The 27,374-nt window shown below is 41.1% G+C and overlaps 1 protein-coding gene across 12 annotated transcripts in view; it reads right to left on the bottom strand.

The window, feature by feature from the left end:
* Positions 1–27,374, bottom strand: part of TMEM164 (transmembrane protein 164) — a 153,546-nt gene that overhangs the window by 64,639 nt on the left and 61,533 nt on the right. For 4 of the 12 annotated variants that reach the window (XM_029240462.1, XM_029240460.1, XM_029240461.1 and 1 more), the window contains exons 2-4: positions 13,234–13,283; positions 7,555–7,615; positions 5,854–6,015 (exon numbers count right to left, since the gene is read on the bottom strand). In XM_029240462.1, coding sequence (XP_029096295.1) covers positions 5,854–5,888 — 35 coding nt within the window. In that variant the 5' untranslated portion in view covers positions 5,889–6,015; positions 7,555–7,615; positions 13,234–13,283. Of the gene's footprint in view, positions 1–5,853; positions 6,016–7,554; positions 7,616–13,233; positions 13,284–27,374 lie in introns of those variants that run through there. The other 8 variants (XM_029240470.1, XM_029240472.1, XM_029240459.1 and 5 more) reach the window with 4 other exon arrangements.

Raw genomic sequence — 27,374 nt, 5'->3', positions numbered from 1 at the left:
GCAGAGGTGGCTATACTAATATCAGACGAAATAAACCATCAATCAAAAGAGTTTACAGGACTTCCCTGGTGGCGCAGTGGTTAACAATCCACCTGCCAGTGCAAGGGACACAGGTTTGATCTCTGGTCTGGGAAGATCTCACATGCCACGGAGCAACTAAGCCCGTGCGCCACAACTACTAAGCCTGCACTCTAGAGCCCACGCACCACAACTACTGAAGCCCGCACGCTCTAGGGCCCACACACCACAACTACTGAGCCTGCGTGCTGCAACTATTGAAGCCTACGCACCTAGAGCCCATGCTCTGCAACAAGAGAAGCCACCGCAATGAGAAGCCCGCGCACCGCAACAAAGAGTTGCCCCCACCTGCCACAACTAGAGAAAGCCTGCGTACTGCAACGAAGACCCAACACAGCCAAAAAATAAATAAAAATTTATAAATAAATAAATAAATGTCTGCCCAAATAAAAAGAGTTTATAAGACAAGAAAATTATTTACTAGTAAAAGGTTCAATACAGCAAGAAGATATGACAATTATAAACATGTTGGTACCTGATAACAGACCATCAAAATATCTGAAGGAAAAATGACCAAGTTGATGGTAGAAATAGACAGTTCTACAATAATTGTTGGAGACTTCAATACTCTACTCTCAGTAACAGATAGAACAGTCAGACAGAAGAAAAGCAAGAAATTAGAGGACTTGAACAGCACAAGAAACCAACTAGATCTAACAAACATATAAAGAACACTTTACGCAACAACAACAAAATTCACATTCTCTCAAGTGCATTTGGGACATTTCCCAGATAGACCATATGTTAGGTGGCAAACTAAGCTTCAACAGATGTTAAAAGATAGATATTACACAAAATGTCTTCTCTAACCATAACAGGATGAAGTCAGAAATCATTAACAGAAGTACAGCTGACCTTTGAACAACACGGGCAGGGGGTGGTTTAGGAGCACCAATACCCCAAGCAGCAGAAATCTGCATATAACTCTGTAGTTGGCCCTCCATATCCAAAGTTCCATGTTCACAGATTTAACCAACCACAGATTGTACAGTACTGTAGTATTTATTGAAAAAAAATCTGTGTATAAGTGGACCCATGCAGTACAAACCCATGCTGTTCAAGGGTCAACTGAAAAATGGGAAAATTCACAAATTTGTGAAAATTAAATACATTCTTAAACAATCAATGGATCAAAGAAGAAATCACAAGGGAGACTAGAAAATAAAATGCAAATCAAAATCATAATAAGATACTATCTCACACCATTAGAATGACTACTATCAAAAACAGAAAACAACAAATGTTGGCAAAGATATGGACAAATTGGAACTCTTATACACTGTTGGTGGGAATGTAAAATGGTACAGCTGCTGTGTAAAACAGTATGGCAGTTCTTCAAAAATTTAAAAATAGAATTACTATATGATCCAGCAATTCCAATTCTGGGCATATACCCAAAAGAATTGAAAGCAGGGGTTCTATGGGATATTTGTACACTGATGTTCATAGCAGCATTATTTACAATAGCTAAAACATGGAAGCAACCCAAGTGTCCATCAACAGGTGAATGGATAAACAAAATATGCTATATACATACAATGAAATGTCACTCTGCCTTAGACATTGTGACACATGCTACAACATGGATGAACCTTGAGGACATTTTGCTAAGTGAAATAAGCCAGTCACAAAAGAACAAATACTGTATGATTCCACTTGTATGAGGTACCTATCTAGAGTAGTCAAAATCGTAAAGACAGAAATGCTGGTTGCCAGGGGCTGGGGATAGGAGGTAATGGGATTTATTGCTTAATGGATACAGAGTTTCTGTTTTTGCAAAATGAAAAGAGTTCTGGAGATGGATGGTGGTGATGGTTGCACAGCAACATAAATGTACTTAATGCCACTGACCCCGTACACTTTAAAAATGGTTAAGATGTTACATTTTATGTTGTGTATTTTATCATAATAAAAAAAGATCTCATAGAACTGTACGCCAAAAAGTCAACTCTACTGTATGATTATTAAATAAAATTCAAAAATATATGAGAAGCAAAACACTCAACTCTCCCAGCCTCAGCTTTTACACCTACAAAATAAGTGATCCTAGATTCTAAGCCTTTTAAATAGTGCTTTTTCCCTCTAGTTTTAACACTAAAATTTTCCAACATACAGAAAAGTATAAAAATAATATAAAAGGAACCTCCGCGTCCAGCATCCCACTTTAATAAATTTGAACATTACTGATTTAGTTGAAGTTCCATGTAACCTTCCTGAATACCATTCATCTCCTCGACTCCCTAACCAGATGGAGCCTTTATTCTGAAGGAGTTGGAGTCCTTCCTATGTTTTTTTTTTTTTTTTTTTTGGTACACCGGCCCCTCACTGTTGTGGCCTCTCCCGTTGCAGAGCACAGGCTCTGGTCGCGCAGGCTCAGTGGCCATGGCTCATGGGCCTAGCCGCTCCGCGGCATGTGGGATCTTCCCGGACCGGGGCATGAACCCGTGTCCCCTGCATCGGCAGGCGGACTCTCAACCACTGTGCCACCAGGGAACCCCCTTCCTATGTTTTTATACATTATTACATTTGTATATATCCACAAACTATATACATTGTTGTTTCATGTCTATCCCATTAAATAAATGATAAATGATATACTCTGTGTGTGTGTGTGTGTGTGTGTGTGTGTGTGTGTGTACATGCATATCCATCCCCTTCTGCAAATTACGTTTCATTCAACATGGCTTCTTCTAATTGTCCATGTTAACACACTTAGTCTGTTTTTCACTGCTGTATACTATTCAATTATATGAATATATTAGAAGTTATTTATACATTGTCATGTTGATTGAAGTCTGGATCGACTTTTTTCCCTTCAGCCAGGAACTACGTTAAGATTTGCTTGCTGTAATTTGTATTATAAAAACAATAGATATATTTCTATCATCCCAGAGCCTAGGGTCCTTCCACTCTACTTCTGTTTCCGTAAGCCCTTGGTCTCAGAGTATATACGCTTTGCCCGCTGTGTGAGGCCCCACAGCACAAGCCTGTCATGTAGCAGGGAATGCAGTTAGGATCTTACATCTTTGAACTCACTTATCAGAAAGCATGCCAAAAGCCGCTGAATCTAGGTGGAGGTCATAACCGTGCTTGGTGTACCGCCCTGTTCACCTTTCCAAAGGTTTGAAAAATTTCAGAATAAAAGTTGGAAAATAAAAAAAACAAGTAAAGAAAACCAAACAAGTACAACAGGAAGGCTTGGCTGGCTTTGCCTGTGGACACGAAGATAAACTTCCTGGTTGCAACTGGTGGTTTCCCACTTCCTTGTTCTGGACCAAATGGGGCTACACAACTGCAGGGGCTCCAAAACCTTTCTTCCTGTGAATTTCATGAAGTTTGCCCAAGGCCCAATCTGGAAAGTGCCCAACTAATGAAAAGGGTTACTTCTCCGAAGGCAGTTTTCATTCTGAAATTCTACTTATCTGCATGAAAGCAATTTTCCTTCCCTGGGATCCTAATTCTAATAGTTAGGTTAGTACACAGATGGTGAAGCCTAAGGACAAGGATAATTCTATATATTATTAACACCTATTGATTACTGAGTCTATGTTAGGTTTCATGCTAAGAGATTAACTTGGATCATCTCTCATCTAATTGTCACCACCAAAGAAGTAGTTACTATTCATAGCCTTCTTTGACAAATGAGGAAATAGATGCTAAGATTTAAGCCTTGCTCCGAAGGCTTAAGAAATAGCAGAACTTAACCTGAAGCCATCTACTTCCACTGCTCTCAAGATTCCACAAATCACATCTATCCAACAAACCAAATGTCGAATAACAGGGCACGGTTTAAATACATATTATGTCCATTCAAATGATGAAATACTATGCAGTCATTAGAAATCATGTTTAGAAGAATATTTAATGACACTGGGAAACAATCATAGCATATTAACTTTTACTATATTACAAAGTAGCATGTATAAAATAATAATCCCAATTTTGTTTTTCATAATGGGCATATATACACGGAAGACTGGGAGGAAATTATACCAACATATTAATGGAGGAATTATCACTTATTCTTATTTTCTTCTCTATTGTTCTGTAACGCTTGATGTTTTCCTTATAGTGACTGGATTACTTTTATAATGAGAATGAAATGTCTATTTTTTCTTTTTTTTTTTTGGCCGCACCGTGCGGCATGCAGGATCTTAGTTCCCCGACCTGAGACTGAATCCGTGCTCCCAGCAGTGGAAGTGCAGAATCCTAACTACTAGACCGCCAGGGAATTCCCCCTACTTTTTCATTACTCACTGAACAGCTCCTACATAGCTTACCCAAACCTTATCTATTATCCTGTACTGGTTTTCCCTCCTGGAATTACTTTTGCCCAATAATTAGCACAGTAGATTCTGAACTTGGCTTCCAAAAGGATTAGGTGTGCTGACAAAGTACAAAGAGGCCCAAAACGATCAGTCCCCGCTCCTCTGCTGAGAACTCCTTTTCATGCTTCCCCAGATGGGAAAAGTCATCTGTATCTCTGGCCTTGCTTTTACCGGGAAATTGCGTACATTCAAGCACACGTTGAAAGCAGAACAGCCCAACGAGGGAGAAAAAAAAGACAAAAGCAGTCCCTGCTCCAAAAACCTTCAGAGAGACTTCCAGGAGAGAATTTGGGGAGATGAAAATACTGAATCAGAATCTGTGGGCCAGGGACTTCCCTGGGGGCACAGTGGTTAAGAATCTGCCTGCCAATGCAGGGGACACGGGTTCAAGCCCTGGTCTGGGAAGATCCTGCATGCCGTGGAGCAACTAAACCCATGCACCACAACTACTGAGCCTGTGTGCTGCAACTACTGAAGCCTGTGCACTCTGGGGCCCATGCTCCACAACAAGAGAAACCACCGCAATGAGAAGCTCGCACACCGCAACGAAGAGTAGCCACTTGCCACAACTAGAGAAAGCCCGCATGCAGCAATGAAGACCCAACACAGCCAAAAGTAAATAAAATTTTAAAAAAAAAAGAACGAAAGAAACTGTGGTCTAAGACTGTAAAAGTCAAAAATTCCCAGGAGAGAACAAAATTGAATATGTACACGTGGGGAGAAAGGCTGCTTCTGCTGTGTATGGAAGGGGAGGGGAGACCCGTGAACAATCTGAAAGCTTCTTCCCTCTTCCATGCATTAAGGGAGAATATGTATAGTTGCAGGCAGCAACGTGGCAGTGGCTCAGAGGACCGCAGACACCAGAGCAGCTTCCGTATCAGAAAGGAAATTGGTGTCCTTGAATTGCTGTTTATTTACTACGGATTTTAGGTTTCCAGTATCTTTCCCTTTGAAATCTACAGCATTCATATGTACGGCTTTCTCTCCCATGCCAAGAACAGTCTTAATAAAGCTGCTCAGGTCAGAGACAGTCTCTCAAACACCCTTTTCAGTAATGAGTCCAAAACTAGACCAAAAAGCAGCTACCTCGGAGGTGAAGATGCCAAAAGGCTGCTCCTTTGGGGGTTCCAGAGCAGCGGGTCTGTTGAGCACTAGGAAAGGGGGTGCTGAGACCGTGAAACCATTAAGACACAGCAGCTTCAGCCTGAGCCCACCTCATGAACTCAGGACAGTCCTAGAGATATGAGTCTCCCTGGGGAGAATACTGCTGTTTAAAAATTTGAGTGTATAATAAATGGGATCTAGAGAAAGAGAGGGTCATGGGGCTACTGAACTCTCATAATATCATGTGGCCCCAAGGCCAACAGGGCATCAATCTTGCAATGCCAAGATCACATGTCAGGCTGTCGTAATTGCCCTCACGCACCCCCATGCTTCCCTCACCTACCTTGGCTCACACCCGGCCTCCAGACCTCTTTCCATCCAGCAATGCACCCCTGCTCTCTGTAGCACAGATGAAATTTCATCTCATCTCCTTCAAAAGCCTCTCCAGATTGAGTCAGCAGACACTCATGACCAAATAATACTGCTTGCATCACAGGTCCACTCCCTTCCATGGGTACATGAAAATAAGCAGATTTAAGGGGTTCAGCGTTGGGAGGTGGGGGTGCCCGTACCCTACACTTCCTGAGGCAGAGGATGTAAACCAGCTCTGGGCTATGCACTTTTCTTACCTGGGGTGGGGTAGGGGAAGAGTTCTCTGCCATGGGTGCTCACAAGACAGCTAAGTTGGCTGATCACAACCCAAAGCTAGTCACTCCCTTTTCCTCCATCTATTCCTTCAAAATACCCCAGCTCAGAGAGAGGGACGTTCCAAAAGGCTGGCTTCTCTAAGAGGTTCCTAGGCCCTTGTGAAACCAAGAATTCCATTCTTTTCTAAAGACAGTTTTCAGCTTGCTTTTCGGCATCCTGGCTGCTAAGAGGCTACTGGCACTCAGAGCCCTCTATGGTGGCGGGATCCATGGAGACAGGGAAGGGGGAGTGAAAGCTAGCTACCAAGTGATGATGACTTCTTCCTCCCAACAGAGAGCACGAAACTCCGAGCTACCCAGCGCTGCCCAAGGCTGCCCTGGCCATGCCTGCAGTTCACATGACTGGTGGGCCTTCAGCACCAGGCCCGCCTTTCAGGTGCAATAGAGAGCTCTTAGATGTCCTCCGACTTCAGCTTCAGATGGGGCACGATCATATAAATGGATCTGGATATGCTAACTCTGCTCTAAGAACAGCATTAAACACACCAGAGACCTGCTTCCCCCAGGGAGATGGGAGGCCACGGTTAGACTTCAGGCTCTTTCCAGGTCTTAGAAACGCTGAGGGCTGCCAAGGCTAGAGCTGGGAAGTTGGAGAATGTTTTCCACACCACTGAGGGAAATGTGGCTTGGGGTCCTGAGAGCAGCGTTGTTTCCAGAGGTGAAGGGCCCAGGTCTCCAGCTGACAAGTAAATCCTAATGGCACAAGAATCTTGGAAAGGAGGTGCAGCAACAGCTGACTCAGACGAGCGGCTGTTCCTTTTTATCCAGTGAACCTGGATAAACTAGGATAAACTAGAAACTAGGAGTTTCTAGCCTTGGGAAGAGACCAGATCATCTACAGGAAGCATCACCAGTCGCCAAGAAGGAGGGACTGGCTGGCTTTTCAGTTACATCTGATATGAACACTTGTGACAGCTGCAGAGGTTCCCCAAGCCTCGGGAGGCGAAAATCCCCGCTCTGATCGTTATGCCAGAAAGTGTGACTATAAACTCCGGGTATCTCTATCCCTAAAGAGCATGGGATGATATCACCAGGATGAACTGCAGCTTTCCAGAACCCCACCCCACTCCAACTATGATATTCCTTTTAAATACTCGAGAAATCTGTCTCACTGCCTTTGAGCTTTGAGCAAAGTCCCTGTACACGTGGAATTTCCTCTTCCCTCCTCCTCTCTTTCTGTGTGCTAGATCGAATGGCTCTAAACGCAGGGTCAGCAAAATATGGTCCTCCTGTTACGTTTGGGTCAGGAGGGGGGTGATTTGTGTGGTAAAGTACACATAATATAAAATTTACCATCTTAACCATTTTTAAGTGTATAGTTCAGTGGCATTAAGTACCTTCACAGTGTTGCGCAACCATCACTGTCATCTGTCTCCAGAACTTTTTCGACCAGTCCTCCTGTTTTTGAAAAGTTTTATTGGAACACAGCCAAACTCATTTGTATACATACGGTACTGTCTATGCTGCTTTCATGCTACAACAACAGGTATGTAGTTAAAACACAGATCATATCACCTACAACATCTAAAACATTTATTATCTGGCCCTTCATAGAAAAAAGGTTGCCGACCACTGCTCTAAACCAAAATATAGGGAATTCCCTGGCAGTCCAGTAGTTAGGACTCTGCGCTTTCACTGCCAAGGGTGTGGGTTCGATCCCTGGTCGGGGAACTAAGATCCCGCAAGCTGTGCAGCACGGCCAGAAATTAAAATACATATATATTTATACACACACACACATATATACATACATACACACACACACTGGATTTCTAGTTTAAAATAGCATTTGCTTAACCACCACTAACACAGCCTCTCCCAGCTTTCCACTAAAATACCTATCAAGATACAGAAAATGAGAAAACTCCCCCAAATTACTGAAAACTTAGACTAACGGCCATCCTGTTACAATAACCTGGAAGAAATCTCCATTAACAATAAACCTAAGGCTGAAATGAGAAAAAAACAACCTGGGGCCAATTCGTGCAGCAGAAACCTGGAACAAGATAGTAAAACACTAAGACCTTACACCGCTGTCAGCCCCATGGCTTAGCAATGGAGAGTTCATCTAGTAACCAGCAAACTGGACAGCCATGCCTCCACTACAGGGCTACTGCTTGCAAGGAAAACCAACAACTCCCAAAGCTGGTCTATATCCATTTGGAGACTCCTCCCATAAACCAAAAGGGCTGAAGTGATGGCTTTGGTACTGTCACACTGCATTCTGGGAGTGGGAGACTTCACAAGTAAAACTCAGGGACCAATGCATGTTGGAGGCTGTAGTTTTTCACATACTTTATATGTTCAGCGTGTCAGAGAATCTAGTAGTAGGACTAAGCGATTCTATATGCGTCTAGCAGAACCCACCAGATGAAGCTGCTAGACACTGGGAAATGGGTTGGAAGCTCTGTGCATCAACCTGGCCACCAGGAGTGGAGCTGAGAAGGGGTTCTAACCAATACCAAAGAGAATATGAGGATACTCAAATGAAATCCACATGCCCTGTGTCTTTAACAAAGAATAAATAAATCTTCCTTCTAATATGCATAAACATACCCCCAAAGACAGCATGCTTCCTATGAAAACCTCTAGCAGCAGAAGGGAAATGTGTATCATTCTGAAGACTTTGAGGAAGCACAAAAGTCTACATTTAGTGTCTGAACCAGAAGAAATATTTTAGAAAATGGCATCCTCAAGAGAACACAAGAAAACATGGACTCTGTGAAACAGGTATAGAAAGCCACTGGAATCAAAACATATTGAGAAGGAAAGACACCAAACTGGAGTGAAGAGAAAGCTCAGCAAACCAAGGAAGAATTACAAAGAAATATTGTAGCAGCAGAATTAAATTTCACATTGGAGATGGCAAAGAGCAGAATCTACCAAATTCATAGTATGGTGGTCAAATCTGAACCTCTCCCAAGTATGCAGAGGAAAAGGAAAGCTGACCTTAGAAATCCAACAAAGGTTGTTATTAGGAAATCTATTAATGTAACGCACCAAATGGGGAGGTCAAAGGAGAACACCCAAATGAACCTCTCAACAGATCCTCAAAAAGCGTTAGCTAAATTCAGCAACCATTCCTGATTTTAAAAGGGGGGGTTGATAATTTAAGAATAAATTCTTTAACATTATAAAGGATGTTTAATCTTAACCAACAAACAACATGAGAGTCAACAGAGAAAACACTAGGAACATTTCCACTAAAATCAGAAACAAGGCAAGAATTCCGGCCAGTACTACTATTATTTAACATCGTCCTGGAAGTTCTAGTTAATACAATCAGACTTGAAAAAAGTTGCTCTTTGAAGGGAGATAAAGTTATCATATGGAAGTTGATACTATTAATTTCCAAAATAATCCAAGTGAAGCAACTGAAAAACTACTAAAAGAGTTAAGCATGGTGGCCAAATATAAAATAAACATATAAAAAAATCAAAATCTTTCCTATGTACCAGTAATAATTAGTTTGAAAATATAATAAATAAATGATACCATAAACTACAAACTGTCCAGGAATGACGTTGATGAGAAATCTGCGGGATACACAATCCACACACACACCCTAGAATAAATTAAGAAATCTACCATATGTCTTTTCCCGGATAGAGAGACTCACTATGGTAATGACATTAATGAAATTTTAGATTTAAAGTAATTCCAATCAAAATAACAGTATTTGGAAGAAGAGTCTGACAAAAACATTTTAAGTTCATTTGGAAGGCAAAAATGGTTCGGACTAGCTATGAAAAAAGTGTGAGTAAAGGAACAGTCTGGAAAGAATGGTGAAGAGAAATCTGGCCTGCTGGCTGTTACAAATACAAGAGTCTGAAATTGGTGGCAAACTCAGCAGAGACATCGATGGGATAGTATAACAAGCCACCCAAATAAACCCTAGTTTATCCAAAGCGTTTGATAAAATACAGAACCATTTCCGTTTAAAATATCTCCAAGTAAATGTGGAGACTATTTAAATATAATAGACTATTTGACAAATACCAACAGCAAATATGGAGGAACACCATTTCTATTTGAAATTAGTTATAGACAGAATGGCCCACCAGCATCATTTTTATTTAACGCTGTCTTTGAATTTCTAGCAAAAAACAGAAGAAAATGAAATAAATGATATAACCATTGGAAAGAAAAGATAAAAGTTACCAGAACTAACAAAACAATTAGGTAAGATAGCTAGATATAAAAGCTATTTTTAAAATTAATAAACTTTTTCTATTCTAGCAAGAGGCATTTAGGAACGGAAAGGAGGATAGTATTCCACTCATAACAAACAAAAAAGTTCTTAAATCTTTAAGAATAAATGTATCAAGAAAGGCATAAAACAAGATCTGAGCAGATGGAAAGAAATGCCATTTCTTAGACAAAAAGAGCTATAGGTTTTAAAAAATCAATTCTTACAAAACTGAAATATAAATTTAATGCAATTCTAATTAGAATCCCAATAGGGTGGGGTTGGGAGGGCTGAATAAGTGATATTAAAATGTGTAGAAAAGAAAAAATACCAAAGAATAGCCAAGGAAAATATTATTGAATCTAATGTAATCCAATCAACATGATTTAGGTACACAAATAGACACACAGATGAAACAGAACAGAGAATCCATAAATGGATCCTCGTATATAAAAAGTTTGATGACAAAGATAGCAGTTCAGTTCACAGGGGAGAGTAAGGATTACTTAACATATTATGCTACCGTCACTGGTTATCCATCTTTGAGAAAACAGTCTTAACGAAGACTGGGAACCCAGAAGCTATAAGAAAGTAATCATATTTGGATATGCAAAAGATTATGTGGAAAAATATACCATCAGTAAAGTCAATACGTACAGATTTGGGAAAGATATCTATAATAAAGATGGTAGGCCAAGGGCCAATATCCAAAATATACAAAGAGGGCTTACAGGTTAAGAAAAATATAAATAACCCCTAGGAAATGGGCAGATAATATGAACAGATAATTCAAAGAGAAAATCCAATCGGACCAAAACAGAGAGAGAGAGAGAGAGAGAGAGAGACAAAACCAAAATGCATTAGTAGCCAAGGAAATACATCCATTAAGTTGTCAGAATTATAAAAGAACCATAAAACCTTATGCTAGTAGGGATGTGAAACAAACAGTGATCTCATATGTTACATATAAAAGGGAAAAGTGAATTATAACAGCCTGTTTTTGTAAATCAATATGGAAACAAATATTTATTTATATATAAACATTTGTGTCTGTGTGTATAAATTGAAAGCACCAGTATATAAGGGCATAAGCACAATGATGTTTAATTCAAGCATTGACTGTAGTGGCCGAAATCTGGAAAGAATGTAAATGTTCATTAGTAGGGGAATAGCTAAATAAATTGTGCATCCATGAAATATTTTCCACTCTTTTAAAAGAATAAGAGCCATACCAAGAGGCTTTGATAGATTTTCATGAGATGAAAAAAGTAGGATGTGTTAAAGTATATATAGAATTCTATTTTTATAAAACAATTAACAAAAACAGCAAAACATTCCAAAACCTGTGTGTGTGTGTGTGTGTGTGTATGCGTGTGTATACCTGTGAGCATGGAGAAAAATATGGAAGGATACATACTGGTTTGGTAATATACAGGGATGATGTGGAAAGGTAGAGGCAAGGGACAAACCAAATAAGGAAAAGGACAGGGTAAAAAGGACCACTATAAAAAAAAATAAATCCAGCAGTTATATTTATGTATTTTATATGTACAAACACACATAAATTGAATTAAATTTAGAGAAGATACAATAAAAAAACTAAATGCGGTCTCTGCTTGTTAAATTTTAAAAAAAAGCAAAAAAGGAAGGCAATAACCAAAATAATCTCTTGGTGGGATTAGGGGTGGTGTTTATTTTCTTCTTTACGTTTCTGCATTTTCTATAATGAGAACTGTTACTCTCATAATAATGAAATAAAACCAATACATGTTACTTTTAAAACATGACACTGAAAAATTGAGCCCATTTTGGGAAATCAAGGGGGGAAAACAGGGTTAAATACACCTTCCGCTTAGAAGCTGTCCAAGTAAGAGCTTATGAAATCAGGATCCATTACCCCTCATCCAGCAGAAAGTTATATTCACCTCAGGCAAGAGACTAAGTGGCTATTCCAAGGAGCTATCTGAAGCAGCAAATAGGGTATATTTTCCCCTACCTAACACTTTAAAGACTTAACTAAATCAGAAAGCCATTTACACCACTCTCAATTATCTAAGGATTGGCTGGGCTCTTTACTTTTTGCCCCCTCGCTCTGGCTTGCAGCCATTTCCCTGCTCAGAAACAGCTCCAAAATGGGGGCCAGAGAAGGGGGAAAGAGACAAAATTAATTGGGTCGATTTAGCTTCTCATTAGCAACTCTAATAAAAGGTTTGATAAATGAGATGGTCACAACTCGTGGTTAAAATGAGGCTTCCGGGACTCTTGAGAATTTCATTTAAGCAAACTTGCCTTCAGACAAACATGATTTGCCTGCAATACATTTTAATGGATCTGATGCTTTCTATTTTAAAGAAAGTCAGGACTTGTAATAAGGTGATATTTTTCTCTCCTCAATTTAATTTGCACTTTAACAACAAAAAAAACCCCATAAAAACTCAAAACAAAGTCCTTCAAAGTATCCTCAGTGGAACAGCAGGACCACAGTACAAAGATTCGCTAAAGGAGGGGAGCTGTCTGGCCCCCAGCATACTCAAGAGAAACTTTACGAGGGCAGCAAACTTCCAAGGGGGAATGTCTTGGCCATAAAACACCACCACAAAGAATCGCTGAAAAGGATCTGTCAGGGCTTGACAAAAGCACAAAGGCCAAATCTCCACATACAACATTTGCCTGTTTCATTGGACCCTTGAAGACTTTTGTCCCTTGGGAAGCCCAGACACAAAGCATTGCAGGTTCAAGGTGGTCACAAGCAATGTGTTCATCATCCTTTGTAATCAAACAGACAAGACAGTTCAGCAATGGCAACAGAAAGACAATCTCCCCTTACTTGAAGACGACGACAGCTCCCGGACATGGAGGGCAGGCCAGGAGAAAGATCTGCAATGGAAAAAAAATTAAGTATGGTTATCAAGAGAAATGCTGGACACAGTGAGACAGTGTTATTTTAATAATAATAATAATAATAATTAATAACCAAACTCTTACACAGAAAATGTAACATAAAAGTCTTTAAAAGACAAGCAGGTGGTGTTCCAAACATGTCTGTGTTTGCACATGCATCTATGTGTGCCTGTCTGTTCCGGCTGTGTGTGTGTGATGGGGAAGGGGTAGGTCGGGGAGAGAGGGAAAGAGATGGATGAAGAGCGGAAGAAGTAATTGGTGGAGGGGTAGGAGATGGGGAGAGCTTTTCTTAAGCCATTTCAGCCTCTAAAACACTTCCTCTTAACCTCTAGAAGACTCAAATTTTCAATTCTTCAAGTTCAGCATGACACGAGTAGCCAGTATGACAAGCTTTTAACCTAGGACAAGTAAAAATGGATTCTGAGATAGGACAAATACACAAATGCCATCTGGTTTGCCTCCCATGGGGGAAGGTGGGTTAATCAATACCTAGCTTTGCCAGATTTAGAAAGAAAAATACAGGATGCCAAGTTAAATTTGAATTTCAAATAAACAATGAAAAATGTTTTAGTATAAGTATATCCTGAACAGTGTATGGAGCGTACATATACTAAAACATTATTCATTGTTTATCTGAAATTCAAATTTAACTGGACAGCCTGTATTTCATCTGGCAATCCTATCAATATTGCCACCCCCCAGGCCCTTAGCCTCCCTTTGATTTTGAAGGGGAGCAGAATTTGCTACCCCAAAGTTTGTTTCTTTGGCATAAGGATTACTTTAGGCTGGTTGTTTTTAAGAAACAACAGACATAGGAAAAGCTCTGAAAACTGTGTAGAAGTTACCCTTCTGTAAGAGACATCTACACTTATAAGGAAAATCTCCATTTGTTAAGGTGTCTCCCTCTAGGAAAAGAAGGAAGACTCTAAATCTCTAGCAACTCTCAACAATGGAGAAGGCAAGGACCTAAATCTGCCTAACAACCTTACCCTTGTTCACTGTGCTTTTCCTGGTCACCTCCAGGAACTGGTCTCCTCCACCCCTACCCAGCAACCAACACTCAACATCTTTCTTTTAACTTTGGCTGAAGATGGTATTTAAGGTGGTGGATTGGGCCATTTCAGGGAGTTAGTCAGTTTTCCTGAGTCTCCCTCATGTATACAGGAGGTATACATGTTTTTAAACTTCCGTTGTTTTTCTTCTATTATTATTATTTTACTCCTTCACATTTGATTGGTTTGTTTCGAAGCATGACTAAGTGGGTCCCCTTCTAGTCTCCCTGCTCAAACCAAACAAAAAGAACCTGGTCCTTCTAAGAGACCATCAGTTCCATGCTTTGAACTAGGCCTGGGTTACAGCCTTCAAAAACCTACAGCCGTGGCAGTCTGACTGCACCAAAGCACTGGTTCTCAAGAGGGACAAGGAAAGCCCTGCAGAGCACTTATAAAATGTGCAAACTCCTGGGTTCCCCCCATTGGGAATGCTGATTCCAGAAGTTTGGGGTTCCAGGAATCTGCGCATTTTAACAAATGCCCCAGGAGATTCAAACACTCCAGGCAGCCAGACGTGCTGAAGGTTTGATCAAAGACATTCAGGAAAAAAAAAAAAAAAAGACATTCAGCAGGAGAAGGATTGACAAAAGAATGAAACTCATGTTTATGGAGTTACTTTACCTACAGTGACTTAATGGTGAGGATTTACAAAATCATTGATATGTGTCCCTCTCTTGTGGTGAGCATTTATGAGCAGACCTTATCTGCATTATGGGCTAGTTTGGCTTTGTCACGAGTATATTCTTTATATTCTGTCCTTCAGTTCTCTCAGAATCTACACTTAAGAGGAAAGGGTACTATAAGGAAAATCACTATAAGTAGAGACACCTGCTTGAATCCCTGCCACGCAGAAGAGAAAGAATGGAAAAGAAAAAGGGTCTTGAAAGGAACACGGCCAGGAGTCCATTACCCACACAATACTTCATCAGAGAACCCCGCCAAGAAAATATCCATCGAGAACATGCCTTTCCCCTGTGGATCAATTTGATTAAAAGTGCAAAACCAATGACAGTTGCAGGTCCACAATCCTTTATCTGCCATCGCCAAATCCAAAAAGCTCTAAAAACCAAAAGTCTGTTTTTTGTTTGTTTGGTTTTTTTTCAAAACCAATTTGGTAACAGATATGACTTGAACTGAGCTGAGGCTACTTACAGACTTTCTTTATTCCATTTATGGTGAGTATACACACATTTTCCACAAAAAGAATGTATTTTGAATACGGGGTGCTGTCCCAGACCCCACTGGGAGTGTCTGTAAAACACGTTCACTGGGGCTTCCCTGGTGGCACAGTGGTTGAGAATCTGTCTGCCTGTGCAGGGGACGCAGGTTCAAGCCCTGGTCCAGGAAGATCCCACATGCCGTGGAGCAACTAAGCCCATGTGCCACAACTACTGAGCCTGAGCTGTACAGCCCACGAGCCACAAGTACAGAGTCTGCGTGCCACAACTACTGAAGCCCACGAACCTAGAGCCCGAGCTCCTCAACAAGAGAAGCCACCACAATGAGAAGCCCACGCACCGCAACGAAGAGTAGCCCCCGCTCGCCACAACTAGAGAAAAGCCCGCACGCAGCAACGAAGACCCGACGCAGCCAAAAAAAAAAAAAAAAAAAAAAAAACCACGTTCACTGTATTGCCTTTCTAAAATCCAAATAATTCAGACTTATGAAATACATCTGACCTTAATGGTTTGGGACAAGGACTGTCAACTTGGAATTTCAATCATCCAGACATGAACTTAACCCCACTCCTCAACCCCACCTGTCAGGAGCAGTCCAAGAAAGAAACAAAGCTGGTATTCTTTACCACTGTCCCAGCAGTAAAGTTACTCACCGTAGGCAAGGGACCAAGTTGGAGGCTGTACAGAGTTACCCAGCATCAGGCCCATCAAAGGCTACATTCAGAAGCTACAGTATATAGAAAGCAGACAGGGGCCCCTAACCACCTTGGAAAGAATACTTCTGGAGTCACCTAAGAGCCATGCCAGCAGTCTTCCTGAGCTTCTGGAATACCCTAGATACTTCCAACATGCGAAAACAGAGAAGCAAAAATGCGACACTGGGCCCCACTGTTCACTCTTACTTTTCTATACCCACAGCCAAGAGGAGATAAGCAGATTCTTGGGGGCCGATTTCCCCGTAACTGCTCCATTTGGCTGGTTCTGATCCACGACAGCCCTATGCCAGAGGCCCAGAAACCTACTGAAGAAAGCAAGCCTCCAGTCCCAACTCACTCATGCATCTGATTTCTCTTCAGGTAGCTCTGCTAGTCTTGACTGTAACTGAGTTTTCCAACAGTTACTTTCCTGTGGCCATGTCATTTCCAACCAGCACGTTGGCCTTCCTCGTCTTGCCTGTCTATTCCCAACACCAGGATAGAGGGTATCTTTTTCAAGCAACCTTTAAAGCAGATACATGTAGACACATCAAAAAAGGAGATTTGAAAAATGACCCCAGGGACTTCCCTGGTGGCGCAGTGGTTAAGAATCCGCCTGCCACAGTGGTTAAGAATCTGCCTGCCAATGCAACGGACACGGGTTCGAGCCCTGGTCCGGGAAGACCCCACATGCTGCAGAGCAACTAAGCCCGTGCACCACAACTACTGAGCCCGTGTGCCACAACTACTGAAGCCCGCATGCCTAGAGCCTGTGCTCTGCAATGAGAAGCCACCGCAATGAGAAGCCACCGGAATGAGAAGCCCGCGCACCGCAACAAAGAGTAGCCCCAGCTCGCCACAACTAGAGAAAGCCCGCACTCAGCAACGAAGACCGAACACAGCCAAAAATAAACAAAATCTAAAAAAAAATTTTTTTTTTTAGTTTATATGAAAAAGGATCCCAACTCCATCCTATCTTTTTCCAGTAAACTCACAGTCTCCTCTAGCAACTTCATAGATTTATGACACTAAACCTCTCTGCTTTGTCATGCTGGAGCCACATCCATAATCACCATTAACCAAAGGAGAGGAGTAAAGATAACATGTTAATTCAGAGGCCCAAAGGCCCCCAGCCTTGGCCTGAATATCCCTGCTCTCTTCTTTGATTGGCTGCCAACTGCCTCCAAATTTTGCTGGCGTTTGTTTCAGCCTAGCAGACGGAAAGCTAAACTATCCCTTAAGCTGCAAACGGGGTGGGAAGAGAGGACACTTGGAAGTACAAACAAGGACGGCAGGAAGATGAGGAGGCATCTGAGCACATCCCAGCACCGACTCGGCACTCTGTGTTCATGCTGTCATCCGCCCAGCTGGGCACCTGAAGAAAAGGGCGTGGGCAGGGAGCACACAGAGAAATGCTACAAAGCACTTCCACTTACCCATCGCCTGGGAGGTAAGCAGGGCCTTGCTATGAAATCCCATTTTACAGATGGAGAAACCCAGGGGGAAGGTTCTCACATGGTTTCTGGCAAGAACCCAGGTCCCGTAACTCCCAGATCAACACACTTTCCACCTCACACCTGACATGGTCCCAGCCTCACGGGGGCTTCTCTTCTTTAGACTCTAGCCCTGCCCCTAGACCCCCCAACAGAACACATGGTGCCACCGCAGGAGCCCCACACCTGTACCACCACACAAAAATCTACTCCTCACAAGGCGAGACATCTCAAAACACAAACCTGCCTGGGCAGCAAATTATATTTACGCAGATGGATTTCAGAGTCCAGCAGTCTCTAAAGACAGGCTCATCTTAGCTCCAACCTGCTTCATTCCCAGATCTGCTGGGTGCTGGCAGCTCCTGAATCCTTACAGAACTGGACTCTTGTTTGGCTGGTTTTTCCTGGCAAACCCTTCAGGTTCCATTCAAAAACCACGCTCTCGCAGCTTCCCCAGGAGAGACTGGCTCTCTAGCATCTTGCCCACAAACTCGAAAATTCAGCTTTTTCCTAAGCACCTAATCTAGGCACCAGCAGCTGTTCCAGTTCATCCTCTACCTCTGAACCACTCTGGTTCCAGGTTCCCACCTTCCCTACCCAAGCTCTCAGCATCACTCGACCCACTCCTGTTCCTGTCTCTGTTCCACAGTCATATCAGCCCCAAGTTCACTGGCATCAACATCCAGCTCCCTGTCAAATTCTGCTCTATCCAAACATTAGACTCAGTAAACCCCCATGGTCACAACGCGGAGAGAAGATAATTTTTGTTCACAGGAGGAAGCGGTTAACACTATGAGAAATGTATTTGGGAAGGACAGCCAGTCACCAAGACCATCCTAATTGAAGGGCTGGCCAGGTTAAGCAGTGAAGAGGGATGGGAAAACGAAATGAAAGGGAAAGAGAGTGAGAGAGGGACAGGAGAGTTGTGTTTGGCCTGCGACACAACCTTCCGAGGCCCAGCCCTTGCAGCTCCAATTCTCCTGGCTCCACTGCCTATGAGGGCACCCGACTATTTGGGGGTTCCTAAAGAGGAGTGCTTACAAACATTACCCACCATAGCAAAGATCCATTCCTTGGGCTGCCCAAAGTCTGTCCTAGGCTCTGTTCACCAATGTTTATACTCTTGGGTCCTCATCTTCTCTCTCCCTGGACCACTGAAATAATGTTCACTGGCCTCTTGCCTCCAGACACATTGCTGCAAGAGGGATCTATCTAAAATGCAGCTCTGATCTACCCTTTAAAATCCCTTAATGGCTGGCCAGTAACTACAGGAAAAGCTCAAGTTCCTTAGCATGGCAGGCAAGGCTTTCTCTACTCCGGACCCTGTCGATCTCTCCAGCGTGGTGGCCTCATGCATTGTCCCAAACTGTATCCTGAACATACTCCATGTCATAAACATGCTTCTACAATCTCATTTTCTAATAGCTTCATTTTATTCAATTATATGGATATGCAACAATTTACTCAACCAATCTCCTCCTGTCGCACACGTAAGTTATGTCTAAATTTTCAGATCCTTCTCTATTTAGCCTCCATTTGTAGAATAAGAATTTCTAGGTCTTCAAAGGGAATATACATTTTAAGGCTTTTAACGGATAATTCTAAACCGCCTTCCAGAAAATGTCTTTGAATGTATACTCCCGCCAGCAACATATGAGAATGTGTTTCTGCTACAGCCTGGCCAATAGGTCATTATCACTTTTTAAAAGGCAAAACACTGAAGGGGAGCAGAATTTGCCACCCCCGAATATGTCTCTTTGGCATAAGGACTATTTTGAGCTGGTTTAAAAAAAAAAAAAAGCAGATACAGGAGAAGCCCTGAAAATCAAGTATATAAGACTCTTTCTGTAGGAGACATTTACATTTATAAAGGAAAACTCCATTTGTAAGGGTGTCTCTCTGTACAAGAGAAGGATGACTCTGAATCTCTAGAAACTCTTATCAACAGAAAAGGCAGCAACTTAAATCTGCATAACAACCTTACCCTTGTTTACTGTGCTTTTCCTGGTCACCTTCAGGAACTGGCTCCCTCCACCCTTTTGTCTTTAGCTGCAGGTGATATTTGAGGTGGTGGCTTGGGCCCTTTGACAGAGTTATTCAGTTTTCCTGGGTCTCTCCCATGAACACAGGAGGTATACAAGTTATTAAATGTCTGTTTGTTTTCCTCTTGTTATTCTGTCTTTTATTACAAGGGGATCTCAGCCAAGAATTTAGAAGGGTAGAAGGAGAATTAATTTTCCTCCACTACAACACACACACACACATACACACACTCTTTATTGCTTTAATTTGCATGTCTCAGATTACCAGAAATATTAAACTATTTTCTAACATGTTTTTTGGCCAGCCATATTTCTCCTTTGGGGATGTGACCATCTGTGGCCTTGCCTATTTTTCAACTAGTATGTTCTTTTTCTTATTGGGTTATAAGAGCTATTTACATTTTAATGACATTGAATACAGACTATTTGACATCTACTGCAAACATTTTTCCCATGTTGCCATTGTTGTAGCTCTGGTTATGGTAGTTTCGTATGGAAGTTTTTATATCTTGATGTAATCAGATATACTTGTTATTTCCTTGATGGCTTCTATCTTTGATGCCATGCTTTGAGTCTTTTACAATTTTTGTCAGTATAAGGAGCTGACAAAGAGCCTTCTCTCAAGAATTTAGACAAAAGGGAAATTGGAGTACCTACTAACAAACTCTCAGGCTTCAAAAATCAACATACGATAGAGTTAAAAGACTGCAAATTCATTTTAAAGCCAGAATGTTCCCAGACTTGAAAGACCACATTGTAACCTGTTTGAATTACACCCAAAGAAAGAACGGGGTTGGCCAACAACTGAGGTATAGAAAAAGGAGAGTCACGAAGGCGTATATACTTGGTAGTGTCCACATCCAAGCACTATCCAGGGACCAGAGAACCTTAGCTTAAAAACATCAAGTTTTCTGGTCCCACTGCCAAATTCATCCCTATTAAGAGAATGGAAGCAGGATAGGGAGCATTGCTAAGTGGTTAAGATTATGGGCTTTAGAGTTAAGACAGACTCGGGTCCACATGCTGCCTCTGCCACTCACCAGCACTGTAACCTTGGACAAGAGACTGGAGGAATTTTCAACTCTAAAATAGGGATAAAAATAGCACCTATGTCTCACGAGGTTTTGGAGAGGATCAAATGAGATAAAGCAATCAAAGCACTTGGCACAATGTCTAGCACATAGCTAGCACTCAATACATAGTAGCTATAATTATTCTGATCTCAAAAGAAAATCCATCCCTACTGTGAGCTACATCAGCAAGAGCTTAGATTAAACTTCCAATTCATCTAACTACACTTGTTCTATTTCCATGCTTGTACTATAATGTGCTAATATATTACTTGGCTTCCCTTGTCCAGCTGCCTACAAGGAGAGAATCCTTAAACACTCGAGACTCAGTTTCCTCGTCTGTCAGATGAGAATTACATTAGTACTATCTCATAGGGTAGAGGTGGAGATTAAAGCACTTAGTTTGAAGCACTTAGTTCAGTGCCTGACACATTGTAAGGAATAAAATAAGTATGAGCTATTGATAGCATCATCCTTCTTGGATGCCCTTTCTGTTCTCCACTCACTGCAAATTCCATCCAGGCCCATAGCAAGTTCTAGTTCCCGCACAAAGCCTTCTCCAATAACTCCAGATAACACCTCTTTTTTCCCAATGGCCTACACAACTCATTAGGTACTTAGATTTTATTTAATTTGGAATATTAAGCGGCTCCCTATGGCTGCGCACAGTGCTCTCACGAGCTAGGATCTGATTATCAATTGTTCCCTCCTGGCGAATTTTAAATTGGCACTGGTGAGTCACTGAACAAATTCCAAAGTCATCTGTCGGGTAATTAAGGCTCTAGACAATGTGGCCCTCAGCTGCCTTGCCCACTATGCCTCAGGTTTTCTCCCTGAACCTCAGTTTCTACATTCTAGAACAGAAAATAATAATAGTGCCTGCCTCCAACATCTTAAACTCAACTGTTGTTTGATGCAGATAACAAATGCTTTCTGGATATTTCCATCTGTATGTCATACAGGTGTCTCATGCCTACCATGCCTAAATCTGAACTTGCCGTCTTCTTTCCCTAACCCCTTCCCTCGCTTAACTGCTCCCTCAAAAAATGGGAGAGGAGGGACAGCTCTTCCAACAATAGAATTCCGACCGATAAAGGCAGAAGGCATGAGGGAAGCAAAATTAACATTAGGCAAACACTGCAGCAATGATTGTACGCAAGGACCATTGATAGACGCTGATTAATAGTGAAAGATGATCATTTCTGCATGGAAAGTACTTGTTAATTACAAAGGTAAAATAGTAACTTTACGGTGGAAAAATCTGGCAAACGACCAAGGTTAACATCACCAGAAATAACATATATCATCATGTACCCCCTGATATGATGCACCAAGAAGGGGAGGACATCACTTCTGTGGTATTTTTGCCAAAATTACTCAAATCTAACCATGAAAACAAAATCAAGTTAAGTCCAAATAAGGATCACTTTACAAAGTAACTGACCAGTAGTCTTCAATACTGACAAGGTAATAAAAGACAGAGACTAAGGAATTGTCATGGATGGAGGAGACCTAACAACCAAACGCAATGTGGGATCCTGGACTGGATCCTGGAACAGACAAAGGACGTGTGTGGAAAAACTGGTGAAATCGGAATAAAGTCTATAGTTTAGTTCAAGCACCAATGCTAATTTCTCAGTCTTCAGGATTTTACCATGGTTATACAAGACGTTAACACTAGGGGAAGTTGAAGGAAGGGTATATAGAAATTCTCTGTAGTATCTTTACAACTCTTCTATAAATTGAAAATCATTTTAAAATACAAAGTTTTTGCAAACTACTATGTATAAAATAGATAAACAACAAGGTTTTACTGTATAGCACAGGGAACTATATTCAACATCTTGTAATAACCTATAATGGAAAAGAACCTGAATATATATATATATGTATATATATATATATACACGTATATAAAAGTGAATCACTTTGTTGTACAACTGAAACTACAAAAACATTGCAAATCAACTACACTTCAATTTAAAAAATTAATTAAAAAAATAAAATACAAAGCTTTAAAAAACAGCAGTTATCCAATCAATTAGCCTATCTTCAAGCCTCAGAGCTATCTTTGATGCCACCCCTCTTTCTCAGGCCCCATATGTAGTCAGTCTCCAAGTCCTGTCATCTGGACATTTAACCTTTTCGTATATCTCAAATCCACCCTCATTATCTTTTCCTAGTTCACTCGCTCTCATTTTCTTCAACTACTATAACAGTTTCCGATCTGATCTCGAGGCCTCCAGTGTCTGCCCTTCTTCACTCTAGTTCGTACAGTACTGCCAGGTTCCTCTTCTTAAAGCAAAGCTCTGATCGTGTTATACAACTCACAAATTCTGGATGACAGATTCAACACAATCTCTATCAAAATCCAACTGATGGGAACTTCCCTGGTGGCACAGTGATTAAGAGTCCGCCTGCCAATGCAGCAGACACGGGTTCGAGCCATGGTCCGGGAAGATCCCACATGCCGCGGAGCAACTAAGCCCGTGCGCCACAACTACTTAAGCCTGCGCGCCTAGAGCCCATGCTCAGCAACAAGAGAAGCCACTGCAATGCGAAGCCCACGCACCACAATGAAGAGTAGCCCCCACTTGCCACAACTAGAGAAAGCCCGCGCACAGCAACAAAGACCCAATGCAGACATGAATAAATAAAAAAATAAAAATTTTAAAAAAATCCAACAGATGTCTTTATACAAACTGGCAAGCTAATAATTCTAAAGTTAATATGGAATTGCAAGGTAGCCCAAAGAGCCAGAAAAACCTTGAAAAGAAGAATAAGTAGGAAGATCCACACTGCCAGATTTCAAAACTTACTACAAAGCAACAGTAATAAAGACAAAGTGGTGCTGGCACAAGGATAGGCATATAGGCTAATGGAAAGAATTCGAAGTCCAAAAATAAACCCTCCCAACTGATTTTCAACAAGGGGACCAAGACCATTCAATGAAAAAAAATTCTCTTCAACAAACAGTGTGAAGCCTCGTAGATAGCTTCACCCACCAGAGGGCAGACAGCAGAAGCAAGAAGAACTACAATCCTGCAGCCTGAGGAACGAAAACCACATTCACAGAAAGACAGACAAAATGAAAAGGTAGATGACAATGTCCCAGATGAAGGAACAAGATAAAACCCCAGAAAAACAACTAAATGAACTGGAGATAGGTAACCTTCCAGAAAAATAATTCAGAAATAATGACGGTGAAGATGATCCAGGCCCTTGGAAAAAGAATGGAGGCAAAGACGGAGAAGATGCAAGAAATGTTTAACAAAGATCTAGAAGAATTAAAAAACAAACAGAGATGAACAATACAATAACTAAAATGAAAAATACACTAGAAGGAATCAATAGCAGAATAACTGAGGCAGAAGAACAGATAACTGACCTGGAAGACAGAATGGTGGAAACCACTGCCGTGGAACAGAATAAAGAAAAAAGAATGAACAGAAATGAAGACAGCCTAAGAGACCTCTGGGACAACATTAAACGCAACAACGTTCGCATTATACGGGTCCCAGAAGGAGAAGAGAGACAGAAAGGACCCGAGAAAATATTTGAAGAGATTATAGTCCGAAAATTCCCTAACACGGGGAAGGAAATAGCCACCCAAGTCCAGGAAGTGCAGAGAGTCCCAGGCAGGATAAACCCAAGGAGAAACACGCCAAGGCACATAGTAATCAAGTTGACAGAAATTAAAGACAAAGAAAAATTATTAAAAGCAACAGGGAAAAATGACAAATAACATACAAGGGAACTCCCATAAGGTTAACAGCTGATTTCTCAGCAGAAACTCTACAAGCCAGAAGGGAGTAGCATGATATATTTAAAGTGATGAAAGGGAAGAACCTACAACGAAGAATACTCTACCTGGCAAGGATCTCATTCAGAGTCGACGGAGAAATCAAAAGCTTTACAGACAAGCAGAGCCTAAGAGAATTCAGCACCACCAAACCAGCTCTATAACAGATGCAAAAGGAACTTCTCTAAGTGGGAAACACAAGAGAAGAAAAGGCCCTACAAAAACGAACCCAAAAACAATTGAGAAAATGGTAATAGGAACTACATATCGATAATTACCTTAAATGTGAATGGATTAAATGCTCCAACCAAGAGACAGAGACTCGCTGAACGGATACAAAAACAAGACCCGTATATATGCTGTCTACAAGAGACCCACTTCAGACCTAGGGACACATACAGACTGAAAGTGACGGGATGGAAAAAGATATTCCATGCAAATGGAAATCAAAAGAAAGCTGGAGTAGCAATACTCATATCAGATAAAATAGACGTTAAAATAAAGAATGTCACAAGAGACAAGGAAGGACACTACATAATGATCAAGGGATCAATCCAAGAAGAAGATGTAACAATCATAAATATATATGCACCCAACATAGGAGCACCTCAAAACATAAGGCAGCAGCTATAAAAGAGGAAATCAACAGTAACACAATAATAATGGGGGACTTTAACACCTCACTTATAACAATGGACAGATCATCCAGACAGAAAATTAATAAGGAAACACAAGCTTTAAATGACACAATATATCTCATATATTTAATTGATATTTATAGGACATTCCATCTGAAAACAGCAGATTACACTTTCTTCTCAAGTGCGCACAGAACATTCTCCAGGATAGATCACATCTTGGGTCACAAATCAAGCCTCGGTAAACTTAAGAAAATTGAAATCATATCAAGAATCTTTTCCGACCACAACACTATGACATTAGACATAAATTATAGGGAAAAAAATGTAAACTACACAAACACATGGAGGCTAAACAATACGTTACTAAATAACCAAGAGATCAATGAAGAAATCAAAGAGAAAATGAAGAAATACCTAGAGACAAATGACAATGAAAACACGACAATCCAAAACCTATGGGATGCAGCAAAAGCAGTTCTAAGAGGGAAGTCATAGCAATACAGTCCAACTTCAAGAAACAAGAAAAATATCAAATAAACAATCTAAACTTACACCTAAAGGAGCCAGAGAAGGAAGAACACACAAAACCCAAAGTTAGTAGAAGGAAAGAAATCATAAAGATCAGAGCAGAAATAAACAGAAACAAAGAAAACAATAGCAAAGATCAATAAAACTAAAAGCTGGTTCTTTAAGAAGGTAAACAAAATTGACAAACCTTCAGCCAGACTCATCAAGAAAAAGAGGGAGAGGACTCAAATCAATAAAATTAGAAATGAAAAAGGAGAAGTTACAATGGACACCAAAGAAATACAAAGCATCATAAGTGACTACCGCAAGCAACCCTATGCCAATAAAATGGACAACCTGGAAGAAATGGACAAAGCCTTAGAAAGGTATAACCTTCCAAGACTGAACCAGGAAGAAACAGAAAATATGAACAGACCAATCACAAGTAATGAAATTAAAACTGTGATTAGAAATCTTCCAACAAACAAAATCCAGGACCAGATGGCTTCACAGGTGAATTCTATCGAACATTTAGAGAAGAGCTAACACCCATCCTTCCCAAACTCTTCCAAAAATTGCAGAGGAAGGAACACTCTCAAACTCATTCTATGAGGCCACCATCACCCTGATACCAAAACCAGACAAAGATACTACAAAAAAAGAAAATTACAGACCGATATCACTGATGAATATTGATGCAAAAATCCTCAACAAAATACTAGCAAACAGAATCCAACAACACATTATAAGGATCTTACACCATGATCAAGTGGGATTTATCCCAGGGATGCAAGAATTCTTCAATATACGCAAATCAATCAATGTGATACACCATATTAATAAATTGAAGAATAAAAACCATATGACCATCTCAATAGGTGCAGAAAAAGCTTTGGACAAAATTCAATACCCATTTATGACAAAAACTCTCCAGAAAGTGGGCACAGAGGGAACCTACCTCAACATAATAAAGGCCATATACAACAAACCCACAGCAAGCATCATTCTCAATGGTGAAAAACTGAAAGCATTTCCCATAAGATGAGGAACTAGACAAGGATGCCCACTCTCGCCACTTTATTCAACATAGTTTTCGAAGTCCTAGCCACGGCAACCAGAGAAGAAAAAGAAATAAAAGGAATCCAAATTGGAAAAGAAGTAAAACTGTCACTGTTCGCAGATGACAAGATACTATACATAGATAATCCTAAAGATGCTATCAGAAAACTACTAGAGCTAATCAATGAATTTGGTAAAGTTGCAGGACACAAAATTAACGCACAGAAATCTCTTGCATTCCTATACACTGACAATGAAAAATCAGAAAGAGAAATTAAGGAAACAATCCCATTCACCACTGCAACAAAAAGAATAAAATACCGGGCTTCCCTGGCGGCACAGTGGTTGAGAGCCCGCCTGCCGATGCAGGGGACACGGGTTCATGCCCCAGTCCGGGAAGATCCCACCTGCCATGGAGCGGCTGGGCCCGTGAGCCATGGCTGCTGAGGCTGCGCATCCGGAGCCTGTGCTCCGCAACGGCAGAGGCCACAACAGTGAGAGGCCCACGTACCGCAAAAAAAAAAAAAA

Source organism: Monodon monoceros, unplaced genomic scaffold (genome assembly GCF_005190385.1).
Source record: "Monodon monoceros isolate NGI ecotype Baffin Bay Population unplaced genomic scaffold, NGI_Narwhal_1 Super_Scaffold_22, whole genome shotgun sequence".
Taxonomy (NCBI): Eukaryota; Metazoa; Chordata; class Mammalia; order Artiodactyla; family Monodontidae; genus Monodon; species Monodon monoceros.
Note: the sequence above shows the minus strand (reverse complement) of the source record. Positions and strands in the feature narration are given on the sequence as shown.